At 42.1% G+C, this 15,186-nt stretch overlaps 1 protein-coding gene across 1 annotated transcript; it reads left to right on the forward strand.

Annotated features, from left to right (window-relative positions):
- The first annotated feature begins 751 nt into the window (after positions 1 to 751).
- Positions 752 to 14,522, forward strand: LOC138839350 (cancer/testis antigen 55-like). The gene is made up of 5 exons (XM_070038923.1): positions 752 to 861; positions 5,419 to 5,603; positions 7,995 to 8,130; positions 12,463 to 12,575; positions 13,697 to 14,522. The coding sequence occupies exons 1-5, from the start codon at positions 771 to 773 to the stop codon at positions 13,886 to 13,888; spliced, it is 717 nt and encodes a 238-aa protein (XP_069895024.1). The 5' UTR covers positions 752 to 770; the 3' UTR covers positions 13,889 to 14,522.
- Positions 14,523 to 15,186: the final 664 nt, after the last annotated feature.

Below are 15,186 nucleotides of genomic sequence, written 5' to 3' on the forward strand. Positions count from 1 at the left end.
GAGGTGTTTGAGTCTTCATACAAAAAAAAAAAATCAAAAGTCACCAAAGATCCTAGTAGTGACCCAACCCAAATACCCCACGTAGTGGTGCATCACTGGCCATCCTTGACAGATTTCTTACTCACACCAGAATCATCTCTCAGAAATACTATGGTTGCTGTGTTGTACTATAGCCCCAGCTCATAAGCAGCTCTGGTAGCCAGCTTGTGTTTTGAGGTCCAATTAAATGCGAAAGTTTGGTTTTTCTATGTCATCTATGTTAACATTTAACACTGAACAGAGCCCTTGCTTAGAGATGCCAGGATGGAGTGGGTATGGGACATAAGACTGGTGCATGAGGAAAAAGAAAAGGATATAGAGGCACTGAGACATGGAAGATGGCAATCTTGGAGCTAGGCCTTGGAGCCCATCTACATACTCAAGGCAGTTTGCTGCTGTATTTTATGAGGCAGGCGCTGGCCTTCCAGAAAAGTCCCACAGAGCAGAACCTATAGGTAGAAAATGTACAGCAAGGTCCAATTGGAGGGAATTTGAAGCTGGCTTTCCAACCCCAGTGCCTCCCCACCGCATGCCACGTGACAGCACAACACGTGAAGTCCCGCCTACTCACTGGATGGTTCTCATTGGTCATTAATGATTTAAACGCATCCCATTGGCTGAATCACGGCGTTCTTTTCCGCTCGCTCGTTCGCTCACAGGAGGGAGATACCGACAGAAGCTTCTCTTACATCAGAGGCTCTTGGGGCTCAGGCCTTACCCACCACAGAAACATGCATCGGTTTTTGTCCAAAGCTCTCAGTTTCTTTGGAAAGCGGACCATGTCAGAGGATGAGAAGGAGCAGCACAAGTGTCTCCTGGAAGGTACCTCACGTTTCACCTCATGTTTCTCCTCACCAAGGGACTGGCCCATTGAGGCCGGTCTGGGGCTTCGGGGACTGTGTAGGCCTCTCAACACCGGAAGGGACGCCATCTTAAAACGTTAGCATCTCCGACTTCTTGAGTCCGCCCTTCATCTCCCACAGTTGCCTCCAACCCAAATAACGCCATTCCTGCCTCTTTGTCCCCCATCCTCACTCCGCCTTACTACTTTCTCAACCTCCATGTTCAGATGCCCCTCATTCAATTCATCCCCATTCGCTACCCGGATTTCCCACTGCCTCTCCCATGACTCTCATCTCGCAACCATACAACAACATGCCCCACTCCTGTGTCTGAAGTGCTGGACCAATTTACATCTACCCACAATCCTCTCTATTTCAAAGTGGTCTTAATGCAGTGAGGGAAAGTCTTTGTGCAGCATATCATGGTGAATATGAGTAGGTCCAGCACTTGGGAAGTAGAGGCAGGAAGATCTTGAATTAGTGGCTGGCTTGAGTTGCATAAGACATTCTCAAAAAAAAAAAAAAAGGAAAATATAGTTTCTTCAGAAACTGTCTTTCCCCTCCCCCAACTTCTCCAGGTACCTTTGTACATTTTTCCCATAGATGCCAAGTGAATGGGCATGATTCCTGGTTCCCCCCCCCCCCATTTTAACAAGCCCATTTATGTATAGAATATTTCTTGATCATAATTAGTCCTCTAGGATTTCTTTTATTTGTGCTATCCTGGGGCTTGAATTCTGGGCCAGGGTGCTGTCCCTGATATTTTTGGCTCAAGGTTACCACTCTTAACATTTGAGCCACAGGCTCCATTTCCAGCTTTTTTTGGGGTAATTAGAAATAAGAGTAGGAAAACTTCCTTTCACTGGCTGGCTTTGAACTGTGATACTCAGGTCTCAGAGTCCTGAGTAGCTAGGATTATGGGAGTGAGCCACTGGCACCTGGCATTAACATTCTTTTTAGACAGGATATATTCACTTGTAGTCCATGCCAGCATCACACTCATCTACCTCAGCCTCCTAAGTGCAATGAATATAGAAAGATTTTTTTTTGAGAGGTCAAATTGGGAGTCATTATTAGGAAGCCACGACTGCAGGTAGACTCCTGTCTCAAAGATTTGCAGGCAAAGATTTCTTTTATATTTACAGTCATAGTGGGTCTGAATATATGAGGGCAAATTTTATTTTCTTTCTTAGGGGGCATGCATGTATATTTACTTGTGACAGCTTTTTTTCTGTCACTATGACAAAATACCTGACAAAATCAACTGCAAAGAAGGAGGATTTATCTTGGCTTGTAAGTTCTTATATATATATATATATATATATATATATATATATATATATATATATATATATATATATATATATATATAACATATATATTATATATGTATTATATATACACACACACATATTTATATGTTTTTTATTGTAAAATACTATACAGAGGGATTACAGTAATGAGTACATTTCCTATCGAGCTTGGCTTGTGAGATCTGAAGGTTTACACAGAGACAATTGACCTTCACTTGTGGTGGGAAACATGTGTTAGAACCTGCTCACCTCATGGCAGCCAGGAAGTTGAGAGAAAAATTTCCTCTATAAACAGCTCCTTCCTCCTAAATCCAGTAATCTTCAGACCCCTGAATGGGATAATCATTATTAGTCATTATTGAAATTAGAGCCAAATTATGCAATGTCCTTCCAAAAGTCCTACCTCTGTACTCTGCTGAATTGAGGATAAAACCAGAACATTAGCTGATCAGGGATATGTATTATCCAAACTTGTTCACCTTTGTACTCTAAAAGCCTGAGTCTGGCACTGAGTACCTATATAGTGGTATCTTTTTATTTTTCACATAGTTCTGGAGTTGAAACTCAGGGATTTGCCTTTGCTAGGTTGGCACTGTTCTTGGATATACCCCAATCCTTTTTGCCTTAGTTATGTTTGAATCAGATCTCCTTGATTTCAATTAATAAATTTGACACATCTTTTCAAGCAGCAACTATTTCCTTGGCTTATGATTCTCTCTCTGTTTTTTTTTTTTTTTGGTGGTCATGGGGCTTGAACTCTGGGACTGAACGCTGTCCCTCAGCTCTTCAGCTCAAAGCTAGTGCTCTACCACTTGACCCACTGTGCCACTTCCAGTTTTCTGAGTGGTTTATTGGAGATAAGAGTCTCACAGATGACAGGCACCAGTGGCTCACGCCTATAATCCTAGCTACTCAGGAGGCTGAGATCTGAGGATCACGGTCCAAAGCCAGCCCGGGCAAGAAAGTCCGTGAAATTCTTATCTCCAGTAAACCACCAGAAAACCAGAAGTGGCACTGTAGCTCAAGTGGTAGAGTGCTAGCCATGAGCTGAAGAGCTGAGGGACAGTGCTCAAGCCCACAGTTCAAGCCCCACTACTGACAAAAAAAAATGTCTCACAAACTTTCCTGCCCTGGCTGGCTTTGAACCACAATCCTCAGAACTCAGCCTCCTGAGTAGATAGGATTATAGGCACGAGCCACCAGCGCCTGGCTTTTGGCTTCTGATTCTATAATCTGTCTTACGGATGCTTCTTTTCAGCCATTGGGTCTATGAACCCAAGTCCCTGGAAAGGTATCAGAGGTACTGTGGTCCACAGCAGGTGCTAAAAAAGATACTGGTTCAGATTGCAAACTGTGGTGTAATAACTATGTTCAGTCAAAACCTACTGAGGTGTCTCAGTGATAGAGTGCCTGCCTACCAAGCCTAAGGACTTGAGTTCTAACAGTGCCACACATACATATTCAGACACAAACAGAAAAACAAAAGAAGTACACCCAAGGGCTGGTGAGTGTGTAGGTTATGGTGTTTTCCTAGCATGTAAAGGTCTTGGGTTCCATCTCTAACTGCAGAAAAAAAAATTCAGCTCTGTACCAGTTGTGTATAATCCTAGCTACTCAGGAGGCTGAGATCTAAGGATCACAGTTGAAAGCCTGGGCAGGAAAGTGTGTGAGATTCTTATCTCCAACAAACTTTGAAGAAACTGGAAGTTGTTCTCTGGCTGAAGTGGTGGAGCGCTAACCCTGAGCAAAAAAAAAAAAAAAAACAAAAACAACAACAACAAAACCCTCAGGGACAGCACTCCAGTCCTGAGTTCAAGCTTCAAGCAGGTAAAAAGAAAATCCAATAACCACTTTAAAACACCTAAGTATTCAGTCAGGAAAGAAACAAAAGCAAAGAGAGTAGGAGCACATTTGAGCGAGACTTTGCACCTGTTGATGTGCTTTGTCTGGCCAGTGTTTAAAAATCTCCAGATGGGGGCTGGGAAGGTGGCTCAATGGTAGAGCACTTGCCTTGCATGCCTGAGGTCCTGGGTTCGATTCCTCAGCACCACATAAGGAAAAAGAAAAAATCTGGAAGTGGCGCTGTGCCTCAAATGGTAGAGCACTAGCCTTGAGCTGAAGAGCTGAGGGACAGCGCCCAGGCTCAGAGTTGAGGTCTCATGACCGGACCCCCCCCCCCAAAAAAAAAACTCCAGATGCTGCATTGGATGCTGTTGTTGATAATGATGAAATTGCATAAGAATAATGGATTTTCTGGATTTCTAGATGCAGATAGGGAAACAACAAAGGTTCTAAACTGTGAGTGGCCTTCACAGTTTTAGGCAGTTTGCATGTTTGTTGTGCCATGTGTACTTTGCCATGATATATATGGGTCTGGGGCCTAGACCTCCTTCCACGAAATCATCACACAGTACACACAGTTCATATCCTGTACACCACTAGCTGGACAGTGTGCTGCCAGTGTGCTCAAGTAAATGATGCTGCCCTGGAGGACAAGCCTGTAAACTGTGTCTTGCTGAGTCTCTAAACAGGAGAACCTGTGATCAAAGCATGACCTCCCATGACCTCATCAAGCCTGGCAATCTCTTCCTATGGCTTCTCGGAATTAAAGGAGAACCTGACATTTGCAACGTACATATATGCACATATTACTTAATATTTATAACCAGCATAAGAGGCAGACAATATAGTTTGAGGTTTTCTTTTTGCATTGTTTTTCCTTTCTCTTTATGGTGCTGAAGTAGAAGCCAGAGCATTGTGCTTGCTAGGCAAACAGTGTATCATGGAGCTCCATCCTCAGCCAGGACAGTGTTGGCAATATCCTGATTATATAGATGGGTACCAGTTGCACCTGTTAACAAAAATGCTTATTTTACAGAAGATGAGGGAAGGAGCTGCGGTTCAAAGGCAAGCAGTTGGGTCCCAAACTCTACTCTTAGCTTCTGCATTCAACTGCTTTTGGTCTGAAGCCACTGTGCTTAACTCAGGGGCTAGGCACTGTCCCTGAGCTTCTTTTGCTCAAGGCTAGCACTCTACCACTTGAGCCACAGTGCCACTTCTAGCCTTTTCTGTTTACATGGTACTGAGGAATTGAACCCAGGGCTTCATGCATGCTAGGCAAACACTCTACCACTAAGCCACATTCCCAGCACTCTGGTAGGGCTTATTAGTAGTGCATGCATGCATTTTTAATTAACTCATGTTCCTATGTGTTTACATTGCAGAGACCATCAAGGTAAAAGCTGTGAAAGGAGTTGTGACAAGAGTCTTTAATGACCATGGCTGGATTGATGAGTCCATTTTCTTCAGTAAGGAAGATGTGACTGGCAATGTCCCTTTGCACATTGGACAAAAAGTTATTGCCTTAGTGGAGGAAGATGAAACAGGCCGTGGATGGAAAACAATCAAAGTAAGATTTCTGTGAGGTCGAGATGATCTGTGTTTTTGGGAAGTCAGCATTGATGCTATTTCTCCAGCCTCTCTGAAGAGACCTAAGGGAATGGAGGGAGAATAGGATTTCATTCTCAACTAACATGAATGCAGGAGACATCTGCTTTCCTTTTACTGGTGCTGTCTATTTAGCAATAGTGTCAATTATATATCTTATCTGTTCTTCTTATTTAAAACATGATTAGTAATAAATCAGTGTATATATTTTCCTGTAATTTCCTTATTTTCCCCTCACATGTAATGGATCTTTGTTGAAATGTGATTAACAGGCCATCAGCCCAGCTTTTTGCTGGTTAATTGGAGACAGAGTCTCAGGACTTTTCTTCCCAGACTGGCTTTGAACCAAGGTCCTCTGGAGCCTGGCCTCCTGATATCAGGCATGAGCCTCTTGTGTCTAGCTTTACTATTGTCACTGTACTGACACTATAAGCAGCTGGATGGGACAGTTGTTATACTATCAATCTCTGAAAGTTTTGACCATCTAAGGAATAATTTTTACTTGTATTTCCTTATCAGTTTGGGGACAATAGAACAACTTCTCAGAATTACTTGCCACGGATATTAGAAGTATTTGCATGTTAGGTAAATTTGAGTTTCAGTAGGACCTTTATGATGGGCTTATCTCCCAAGGTTACCCTTCAACATTGACTTTTAGTGGCAGTCACAATTTACCCCTCACACATTTATCACAGATTAGTCCTGTGAAAGTTGTTTACATCTGAATAGTCTATCTGGCATTGGTTTAAGTGTAGCAAGTGAGAGACGATGCAGACTTTTGTGAATGACTTTCTGCTCCCATTTATATGCTAAATGTAAGGATTCACATTTCCTTCACCAAGTTCAAATGCCCTTTATGCCATTGAACACAACCTCATGGGGACAGTCTAACATACCCACTTAATTATCATTAGTTATGATCAAATGGTTTGCATTTCTGAAACATTATAGCATATTTTATCATTTACTAGCCTGGTTTTCCTGCTGTAATTTTTATTTATGTTTTTAAGAGAGAGAGAGAGAGAGAGAGAGAGAGAGAGAGAGAGAGAGAGAGAGAGAGAGAGAGAGAGAGAGGAGAGAGAGAGAGAGAGAGAGAGAGAGAGAGAGAGAGAGAGAGAGAGAGAGAGAGAGAGAGAGAGAGAGAGCGGTGGCTCTGGAGCTTGACCTCAGGGCTTGAGTGATGTCCTTGAGGTCTTTTGCTGAAGACTCATGTTCTACTACTTGAGCCACAGCTCCGCTTCTGGCTTTTTGCTGGCTAATTGGAGATAGTCTCAAGGACTTATCCTGCCTGTACTGGCTTTGAACCAGGATCCTCAGATTTCATTCTCTTAGTAGCTAGGATTACAGGCATAAGTCATCAGAACCCACGTGTTTTGGGTTTTCTTTTGTGTGTTTTGGTCCTAGGGCTTGAACTCAGGACCTAGAGATTCTCCTTGAAGTTTTTTGCTCAAGTCCAGCATTCTACCACTTAAGCCATAGTTCCACTACCAGATTTTTTTTTTCAGTGGTTAATTGGAGATAAGAGTCTCATGGAGGGCTAGGAAGGTGGCTCAGTGGTAGAGCAGTTGCCTTGCATGCATGAGGCCCTGGGTTCGATTCCTCAGCACCACATAAGCAGAAAAAAAAGCTGGAAGTGGCACTGTGGCTCAAGTGGTAGAGTACTAGCCTTGAACTGAAGAGCTGAGGGACATTGCCCAGGCCCAGAGTTCAGGCCCACTACTGGACCCCACCAATAAAATCTCATGGCCTTTCCTGCTAAGGCTGGCTTTGAACTGTAACCCTCAGATCTAACCATCCTGAGTAGCTAGGATTACAGGTGTGAGCTACCAGTGCCCAGCAGTTTGGTGGTTTGTTTGTTTGCTTGTTTTGTTTTGGTGTCCTTCCTGGGTCTTGAACTCAGGGCCTGGGCACTGTCCCTGAGCTTTGTTCTCAAGGTTAGCACTCTACCACTTGATCCACAGCTCCACTTCCAGTTTTCAGTTTTTGATGCTTGATTGGAGATAGGAGTCTCAGAATATTTCCTTCCCAGGCTGGCTTTGAACCATGATCCTTAGATCTCAGTTTGCTAAGTACTTGGGATTATAGGCCTGAACTACCAATGCCTGGCTAGTTTGGGGGATTTTTGTAGATATTCCTGTAAGTTTAGTTTTCTGTGTCATTTGAGAAATCATTTTTTGTGTTCCCTTACAACCGTTACAACAATCATGCCTGTATAACTATTGGAATTTTTAAATATTGAGAAATACACTCTCCAATGTTTATATTTGTTTAAACTAATTTTTCATCCTTAATGATTTCAGCTTATTTTTATAACTTGTGTCATGTTTGAAGCAAGTCTTTCTCTAACTCATAGGTGGATGCTGTCTGTGAAGATTATTGTGATGGACCATCAGCATCCAATCTTACCTTTGGCTCTGTTACTTCTGGAGTGTGTGTTGATAAGTATATTAAGCACACAACTTGCTTCTCTCTGGATGTTGTTTGTAAAGGTAAGTTTACATTTTGTGAAATTTGAAATTAGGTCTTATGTAACTTCTAAATATTACCAGTTGGATTTGGAGGTAGTTAGCGGCATCTTCTCCAGGGTGTATACTTATTTGATGAGATGATTTTAATACTTGAACTAAGTCTCTGATATATTTGGTTTTCATCAAGCACCCTTGAATGTTTGGATATAGACATTTGGAGTATGACAATTAGGAACAAATACAAAGTATTTTATTATTTTTACTTTTGGATGTACTGGTGTTTGAACATAGGTCCTCATACACTACTAGAGGCATGCCTGCAGCCTAGTTCTTTCTCTGGTTATTTTGGAGATGAAATCTCTCAGATTTTTGTGCTGAGGCTGGCCTCAAAATGGCAATTCCCCAGATTTCAGCCTCCTGAGTAACAGGCATTAACCAGCTACTCATGAGGCTGAGATCTGAGGATCATGGTTCAAAGCCAACCTAGGCAGAAAAATCTCTGTGAGACTTATCTCCAACTAAGCACTCAAAAACTGAAGTGGCACTGTCGCTCAGTGGTAGAACACTAGCCTTGAACACAAAGAGGTTCAGGGACAGTGCCCAGGCCCTAAGTTCAAGCTCCACAACTGACAAAAAAAAAAAAAAACCACAAACTAAACAAACAAAAAAAACCTCATGGCATTTATTTCAGGAAGTTACTATTATTTGTGAAACTTTTGTATCAGATTTCTAATGTAACTAACGATACTACAAGTTTGCCAGGATAATATTTATATTGAAAATGCTTTAAAATATAGTTTGAAGATACCCCTGTTTTAATGTGTCTGTGTTTGTGTATCTGTTGTTGAACTGTTTTTGCTAATAGTAGATATAATGTTTCATTTTTTCTTCCTAAAGAATTAGTTTGTTGCTGGGTGCTGGTGGCTCATGCCTATAATCTTAGCTACTCAGGAGGCTGAGATCTGAGCCAGCCCAGGAAAGAAAACCTGCGAAACTCTTCTTTCCAAGTAACCACCAGAATACCGGAAGTGGAGGTGTGGCTCAAAATGGTAGAGCACTAGCCTTGAGCAAAAGGGCTCAGGAACAGTGCCTAGGCTCTGAGTTTAAGCCCCATGATCAACTAAAAATGAAAGAGTTTACTAATATAAAAATGGCATTTGAGTTTGGTTCAGTGTGATAGAGGTCTGACCATGAGGGGTGGAGAGATGGAAGAATTTTGCCTGTGGGGTACTTATCAGTTTTCTTTGGTGATGGGCATGGGAATGCCTTAGCATGACATGATGTGAATGATGTTACTAAGCAGAGCAGGGAGAACACTGTTATACACTGAGGAAGGTTGCTTAGGCTAGGAACTGCTTCATCTGGACTCCATGATCCTGCCATCCCTGGCTAGGTTGGATTTGGAAAGTTAAATTGGAAGCAAGAATAAAATGTACCTGCTTATGTCTAATCAACTACCATCTACCTTGGATACAAAATAGGACATTTTTCAGTCACACAATTGTATTTCCAGTTCTACTGTTCTTAGATGTGGAAGTCAGAAGTTGATTTTAGTTGGTATCCCAGACAGACCCCAAAGATAATTATCTGATCATAGCTAGAATTTTATGATCTGTTTGCTCTTAAATTCTCAATTCTGAGGAAAGATCCACATGAGTGCTAAGGTCCAGTGGCAGTTTCTTGGTATCTTGTTACCATGCCAACAGGAAGTGACCGCAATGGTAACCTTGCTAGAAACATTGTCAAGATGAAAAATGCTGAACATGTCAATAATACCAAAGATATGACTGAGTTATACATTTATACATATTTACCACTATCCCTTCTTCTAAAGTATTGTTTTCGTAACACTTTCATCCTAATGTGGTGGTTAAAGACAGCAAGAATGATTCCCTTTCCAGTGAAAAATATCTGTTTTTCAGAGGTTAGCAAGGTACTGTGATTGTAAAATTGGTGTTGGTGTAGGGTTTACTATAGAGAACAGATCAGGGAACACTGCTCTGAAGCGGTGACAGTTGAGCTGAGATGTGAAGGGTAAGAAAAGCCAGCCAGAGAAAATATTCCAAGCTAGGGAAAAGGTGAAGCAAACCCATTGATATGAAGAAACTATTGACATGTTCTTAGGAACTATAGGACAAAGTGACTGCAGTTTGGTGAGCCAGTACTAAATATTAGACTCTAGCTACATAGGGCGCCAGTGGCTCATGCCTGTAATGATAGCTATTCAGGAGGCTGAGATTTGAAGATTCTGGTTTGAAGTTAGTTTGGAAAGGAAATCTCCAAATAACAAAGCTGGTAGTAGAACTGTGGCTTAAGTGATATAGTGCGGGCCTTGAGCTTAAATAGCTAAGGGATAGCACCAAGAACCTGCGTTCAAGCCCCTCTTTGACTGGAACACACAGAGAAAAGACCCTTGCCACAGTGAGCTGTCTCTACAGACCATTACTCAGTTTCTACCACTTGAGCCACAGTGCCACTTCCGGTTTGGTGGTTAAGTGGAGATAAGAGTCTGATGGAAGTGGGGTGCAGGTGGCTCATGCCTGTAATCCTAGCTACTCAGGAGGCTGAGATCTGAGGATCACAGTTCGAAGCCAGCCTGGGCAGTAACTTCCAAGAAACTCATTTCCAATTAACTACTCAGAAAACCAGAAGTGGAACTCTGGCTCAAGTGGTAGAGCACTAGCCTTGAGCCGAACAGCTCAGGGACAGCACCCAGGCCCAGAGTTCAAGACCCATGACCAACAACAACAAAAAAGAGTCTCATGGACTTTTCTGTCTGGGCTGGCTTTGAACTGTGATCCTCAGATCTCAGCATCCTGAGTAGCTAGGATTACGGGCATGAGCCCCCAGTGCCCAGCTCCATCACCCAGTTTCATTGCATCATTTTATTTGCAAATTTCAACAAGAATTGAAATTCTCTACAAGTTTCAAAATTGAATTTTACTGGTATACCTGATGATGATGATGATGATGATGATTATGATGATGATGATGATGATGATTTTTTGCCAGTACTGGGGTTTGAACTCAGTGCCTATGTATTGTCCTTGATTTTTTTTCCTCAAGGCTAGTGATCTACCACTTTAGCCACAGCTCTATTTCTGGGTTTTGGTGGTTAATTGGAGATAACATTCTCATGAACTTTCTTGCCTGGGCTGGCTTTGAACTGTGATGGTCATATCGCAGCCTGCTGAATAGCTAGGATTACAGACCTGAGCCACTGTCACACAGCTACCTGTTGACTTTTTAAAATAAACATTTCCAATTGATGGTCTGGAGATGTGGCTAGATGGCATGCTCAGAGCACTGGATTCAATCAGTAAAACAAGAAAAAAAAAGATTCCTAACTGATTTTTACTGATTTTTCTAACTCCAGCCCAATCTTAAAACTCATTAAAAAAAAAGAACTGCCCAATTGGATTGGTTCACACAGTAGCCCTTCAGAGAACCAAGCCTGTTGGGAAGCTCATATTCTAGAATGGCATAAAAAGAAAACTAGGGTGGCCCTGTTGGTCTCAGTGGTTTTTTTTTTTTAATTTTTTAATTTTTTTTTTTTTTTTGTGGTTCAGGTCGTGGGGCCTGAACTCTGGGCCTGAGCACTGTCCCTCAGCTCTTCAGCTCAAGGCTTAGCACTCTACCACTGGAGCCACAGCGCCACTTCCGGCTTTTTTTTCTGCTTATGTGGTGCTGAGGAATCGAACCAGGGCCTCATGCATGCAAGACAAGCACTCTACCACTGAGCCAACTTCCCAGCCCCGGTCTCAGTGTTTTTTGCATTCATTCCCCCATGTTCTGGACTTCTGTTAATTTGTATCTATATATATATATATTCATATCTTGGAAATGATTATTAGATGTTCAGTTTATATTGTGAGAATATCACAGCATTTTTGCATGTAGTTATTGATGATGTTTTCAACAAAAGCAATGCCAAGTACATTTTGGTTCTCTCAGTTTCTGATTTTCCAAGAATGCATGTTCACTATGATGCTTTGTTGGCCAACTTTGTATTTGTATTAGCATAGCCAAAACAAATGGTTTTTAGCTCCAGCATCAGATTTCAACACTGAATTTATAACAGTATACTCAGTTTCTGGCAAAGATATTTCAGCTCTGCCTAATAATGCAATGCCCACAGAAGGACTGGCTTAAAAGCACTTTATCTCACATGAATTTGTGAAATTAGTGGAGGAGAATCAACATCTGAAGTAGGCTAATGGCCTTTAAAGGTTCAAGATGGACATTAGATGTAATAGAAACTGTTTTTAGGAATGACAGAGCGACTTGTGAAATGTGGCCTTACCGCAAGTAATTCATCTATTCTAACTGGATTTCTCTCTTTGGCTGTTTTAGATTTTGAGCCTTACGAGGGTGACCTGCTGGAGGTTGTGTTTTCCTTCCAGGCAGAAATGCAGCGCAGGCAGGCCGTGTCTGTGAAGCCTCTGAGACACAAGCATGTGTATGAGGTATTTCCTGTGCAAAAAAGTACTGGTCCTTTGTATCTTCTTATCCTTCCTATGGTGATAATTTCTGTTGCTAGGATTCTACCGGATGTGTTGGGACATCTAATATAAAAGGGATATGTCACCAAAAGGAAGCTTATTCTCTCATTAAAAGATTGAAAGGAGGGGCTGGGAAGGTGGCTCAGTGGTAGAGTGCTTGCCTTGCATGCATGAGGCCCTGGGTTCAATTCCTCAGCACCACATAAGCAGAAAAAGCAGGAAGTGGCACTGTGGCTCAAGTGTTAGAACGCTAGCCTTTAGCTGAAGAGCTGAGGGACAGTGCCCAGGCTCAGAGTTCAGGCCCCATGACTGATTAAAAAAATAATAATAATTGAAAATTTGAAAGGAAATACTTGAAGTCTAATGTATATTCTACTTATCATTAAGACCAAAGTTTCATAGTTGATTTGGGAGGTAGTAAATGTTTTATTTTTAGCATATTTTCATTATCTTTAATTTTATAAAGGGGTTACCATTCAACAAATTAATTTTCAGTACAATGGATTTTGATGTCATCCCTTTCATCATTCTCCCCCATCCCTCCCAATCCTATCCCTATTCTCCATTTTCCTAGTTCCATAGGATATGCATTAAATCAGCAAAATGATCAGGCTCAATTAACTGTTGGGAAAGAATGAGAGGGTTTACCTATAAGCACTGGATATGGTTTGGACAGTTGAAAGTGAATGTGCGTTGGTAACCTAAATTTTGTTGAAAAGAAAAACTGATGGAATGAGCTGATAGAATTAGAGAAAAGTGAGAGTTTATATTTACTTTATGAATTCCTTTCTTATTCAATCTCTTTCAAGTTTTCAATCTTGCCTATAGTTAGTAGCCATGGTGGGTAATATATTAGAACAGAGTTTCCCAGCAGAACCCCAGAGATTCTGCCATAATGGGTGTGAGGTGGGATGTGGGTGCAGGGATATTGTCAAAACGCGCCCAGTATTGCCATTGTGCCTGACAGGCTGGGAATTTGTAATTAGGTAATGTGCCGTAGAGGTTAGAGCAGGAGTCAGGATGTACAGAGCCTGTTGAGTTAGATGATGTTTTCCCACATTAAATCTCATCATCTCTTATCACAGGTTGTCATTACCTGTGTATATGGAAGAGATGGGGTGGTGGACAACAATATCTTTTACACCTTGGATTCTCTGGAAGTTCCTGCTGGATATGAACCTCAGATACATGACCTTGTCAACGTGCTGGTAGTGGAGAGTGCTCAACCTGGCTTCTCTTGGAGAGCAATCTCCATGACCCCAGTGCACATGGGATAGAAACCACACCTTTCATATTCTGTATTCACTTTTTCTTCTAGGGACATGTAGGACTTTGGGTTAATGAAGTCTAAAAGAAATGTAGCTACAATTGTTCTCGGAAACACCCTAGATCATTCCCTTGGGACCATGAGCCACCTTAAGGGAAGTACATTGTCAATCAGAAATATCTTAAAGTTGCTCTTGATTATAAAAAAGAAAAAAAAACCCTGCCATTAAGGTAAATCACTTTGTTTCCAGAGTCATAGTGAATTCTGTGCTGTTAGTACCAACTTTGGCCTTTGATCATACACCTGCAGAGGCAAAGCAACTAACTGGAGAGGCATAAGGGCCGAGATAATTTAAAGTGACAGTCTCTCATTGGTTTGGAGTCCCCCTTATGCTGTATGTCCAGGTTTTCTTTATCTACAGCATTTTCCATCTCTTAATGCCTACTCAGGTTTTTGAATTTAATGTCTATGGCCCTTCTTCCCATGCTATTCAGACTGCAAGTGCTATCAAGATGAGGGCGTGTTTCCAGGGCTGTGTATCTTTTCTTCATTAACCCAGCAGCAAGTTTTTAGTTTGGTCCCTGGATGGTATTAGGGGTAGATTGCATGTTACTAGCTTTAATAAATGAATGGTTTCAGCAGCAGTAGAGCTTCTGTGTGGTTAGTTCATCATCCAATTCCTAGGAATCAAGTTGCTGAGCATCCCATGAAGACCTCAGTTGATTTTTTAAACAAAAACATAGCCATGCATGGTGTCCATTAACCTCCGTGGGCACTTTATGGGAGAGGTGCCAGACCATCTGCAGATTTGTATCATGGCAAACCCAGGGCCACTTGCAGGAAGGGGAAGTTACTTGAGCATGGGGAAGGATCTTACCAATGTCCTGCAAGAGGAGTCCATGAATCTGCTTGATCTCCCTTAAGAGATCATTTAAGGGCTGGGAAGGTGGCTCAGTGGTAGAGTGCTTGCCTTGCATGCATGAGGCCTTGGGTTCGATTCCTCAGCACCACATAAGCAAAAAGAAAAAAGCTGGAAGTGGCGCTGTGGCTCAAGTGGTAGAGCGCTAGCCTTGAGCTGAAGAGCTGAGGGACAGCACCCAGGCCCAGAGTTCTGGCCCCACGACTGGACCCCCCCCCAAAAAAAAGATCATTTAAGCCACAACCACGCTGTAGTGGAGAGGGCTATTTCAGAGCTTTGGGCATCACTGGGAGATGGCTTGTGGCTCAGCCCCAGACTTGGGCGTCATAATGCCACCAAAAGCCCCTAGTCTCTACTAAAGAGACTTTATCTCTGAGTTTGCTTTATAG

The sequence above is a fragment of the Dipodomys merriami genome, unplaced genomic scaffold (genome assembly GCF_024711535.1).
Source record: "Dipodomys merriami isolate MVZ:Mamm:240054 unplaced genomic scaffold, mDipMer1.0.p SCAF_3, whole genome shotgun sequence".
Taxonomy (NCBI): domain Eukaryota; kingdom Metazoa; phylum Chordata; class Mammalia; order Rodentia; family Heteromyidae; genus Dipodomys; species Dipodomys merriami.

Excerpts from the sequence above, each read along its gene's own strand:
- LOC138839350 (XM_070038923.1), top strand. The coding sequence starts at position 771 with ATGCATCGGTTTTTGTCCAAAGCTCTCAGTTTCTTTGGAAAGCGGACC. Across the intron at positions 8,131-12,462 it reads TCTGGATGTTGTTTGTAAAG|ATTTTGAGCCTTACGAGGGT; the intron begins GTAAGTTTACAT and ends TGGCTGTTTTAG. Across the intron at positions 12,576-13,696 it reads GACACAAGCATGTGTATGAG|GTTGTCATTACCTGTGTATA; the intron begins GTATTTCCTGTG and ends CTCTTATCACAG.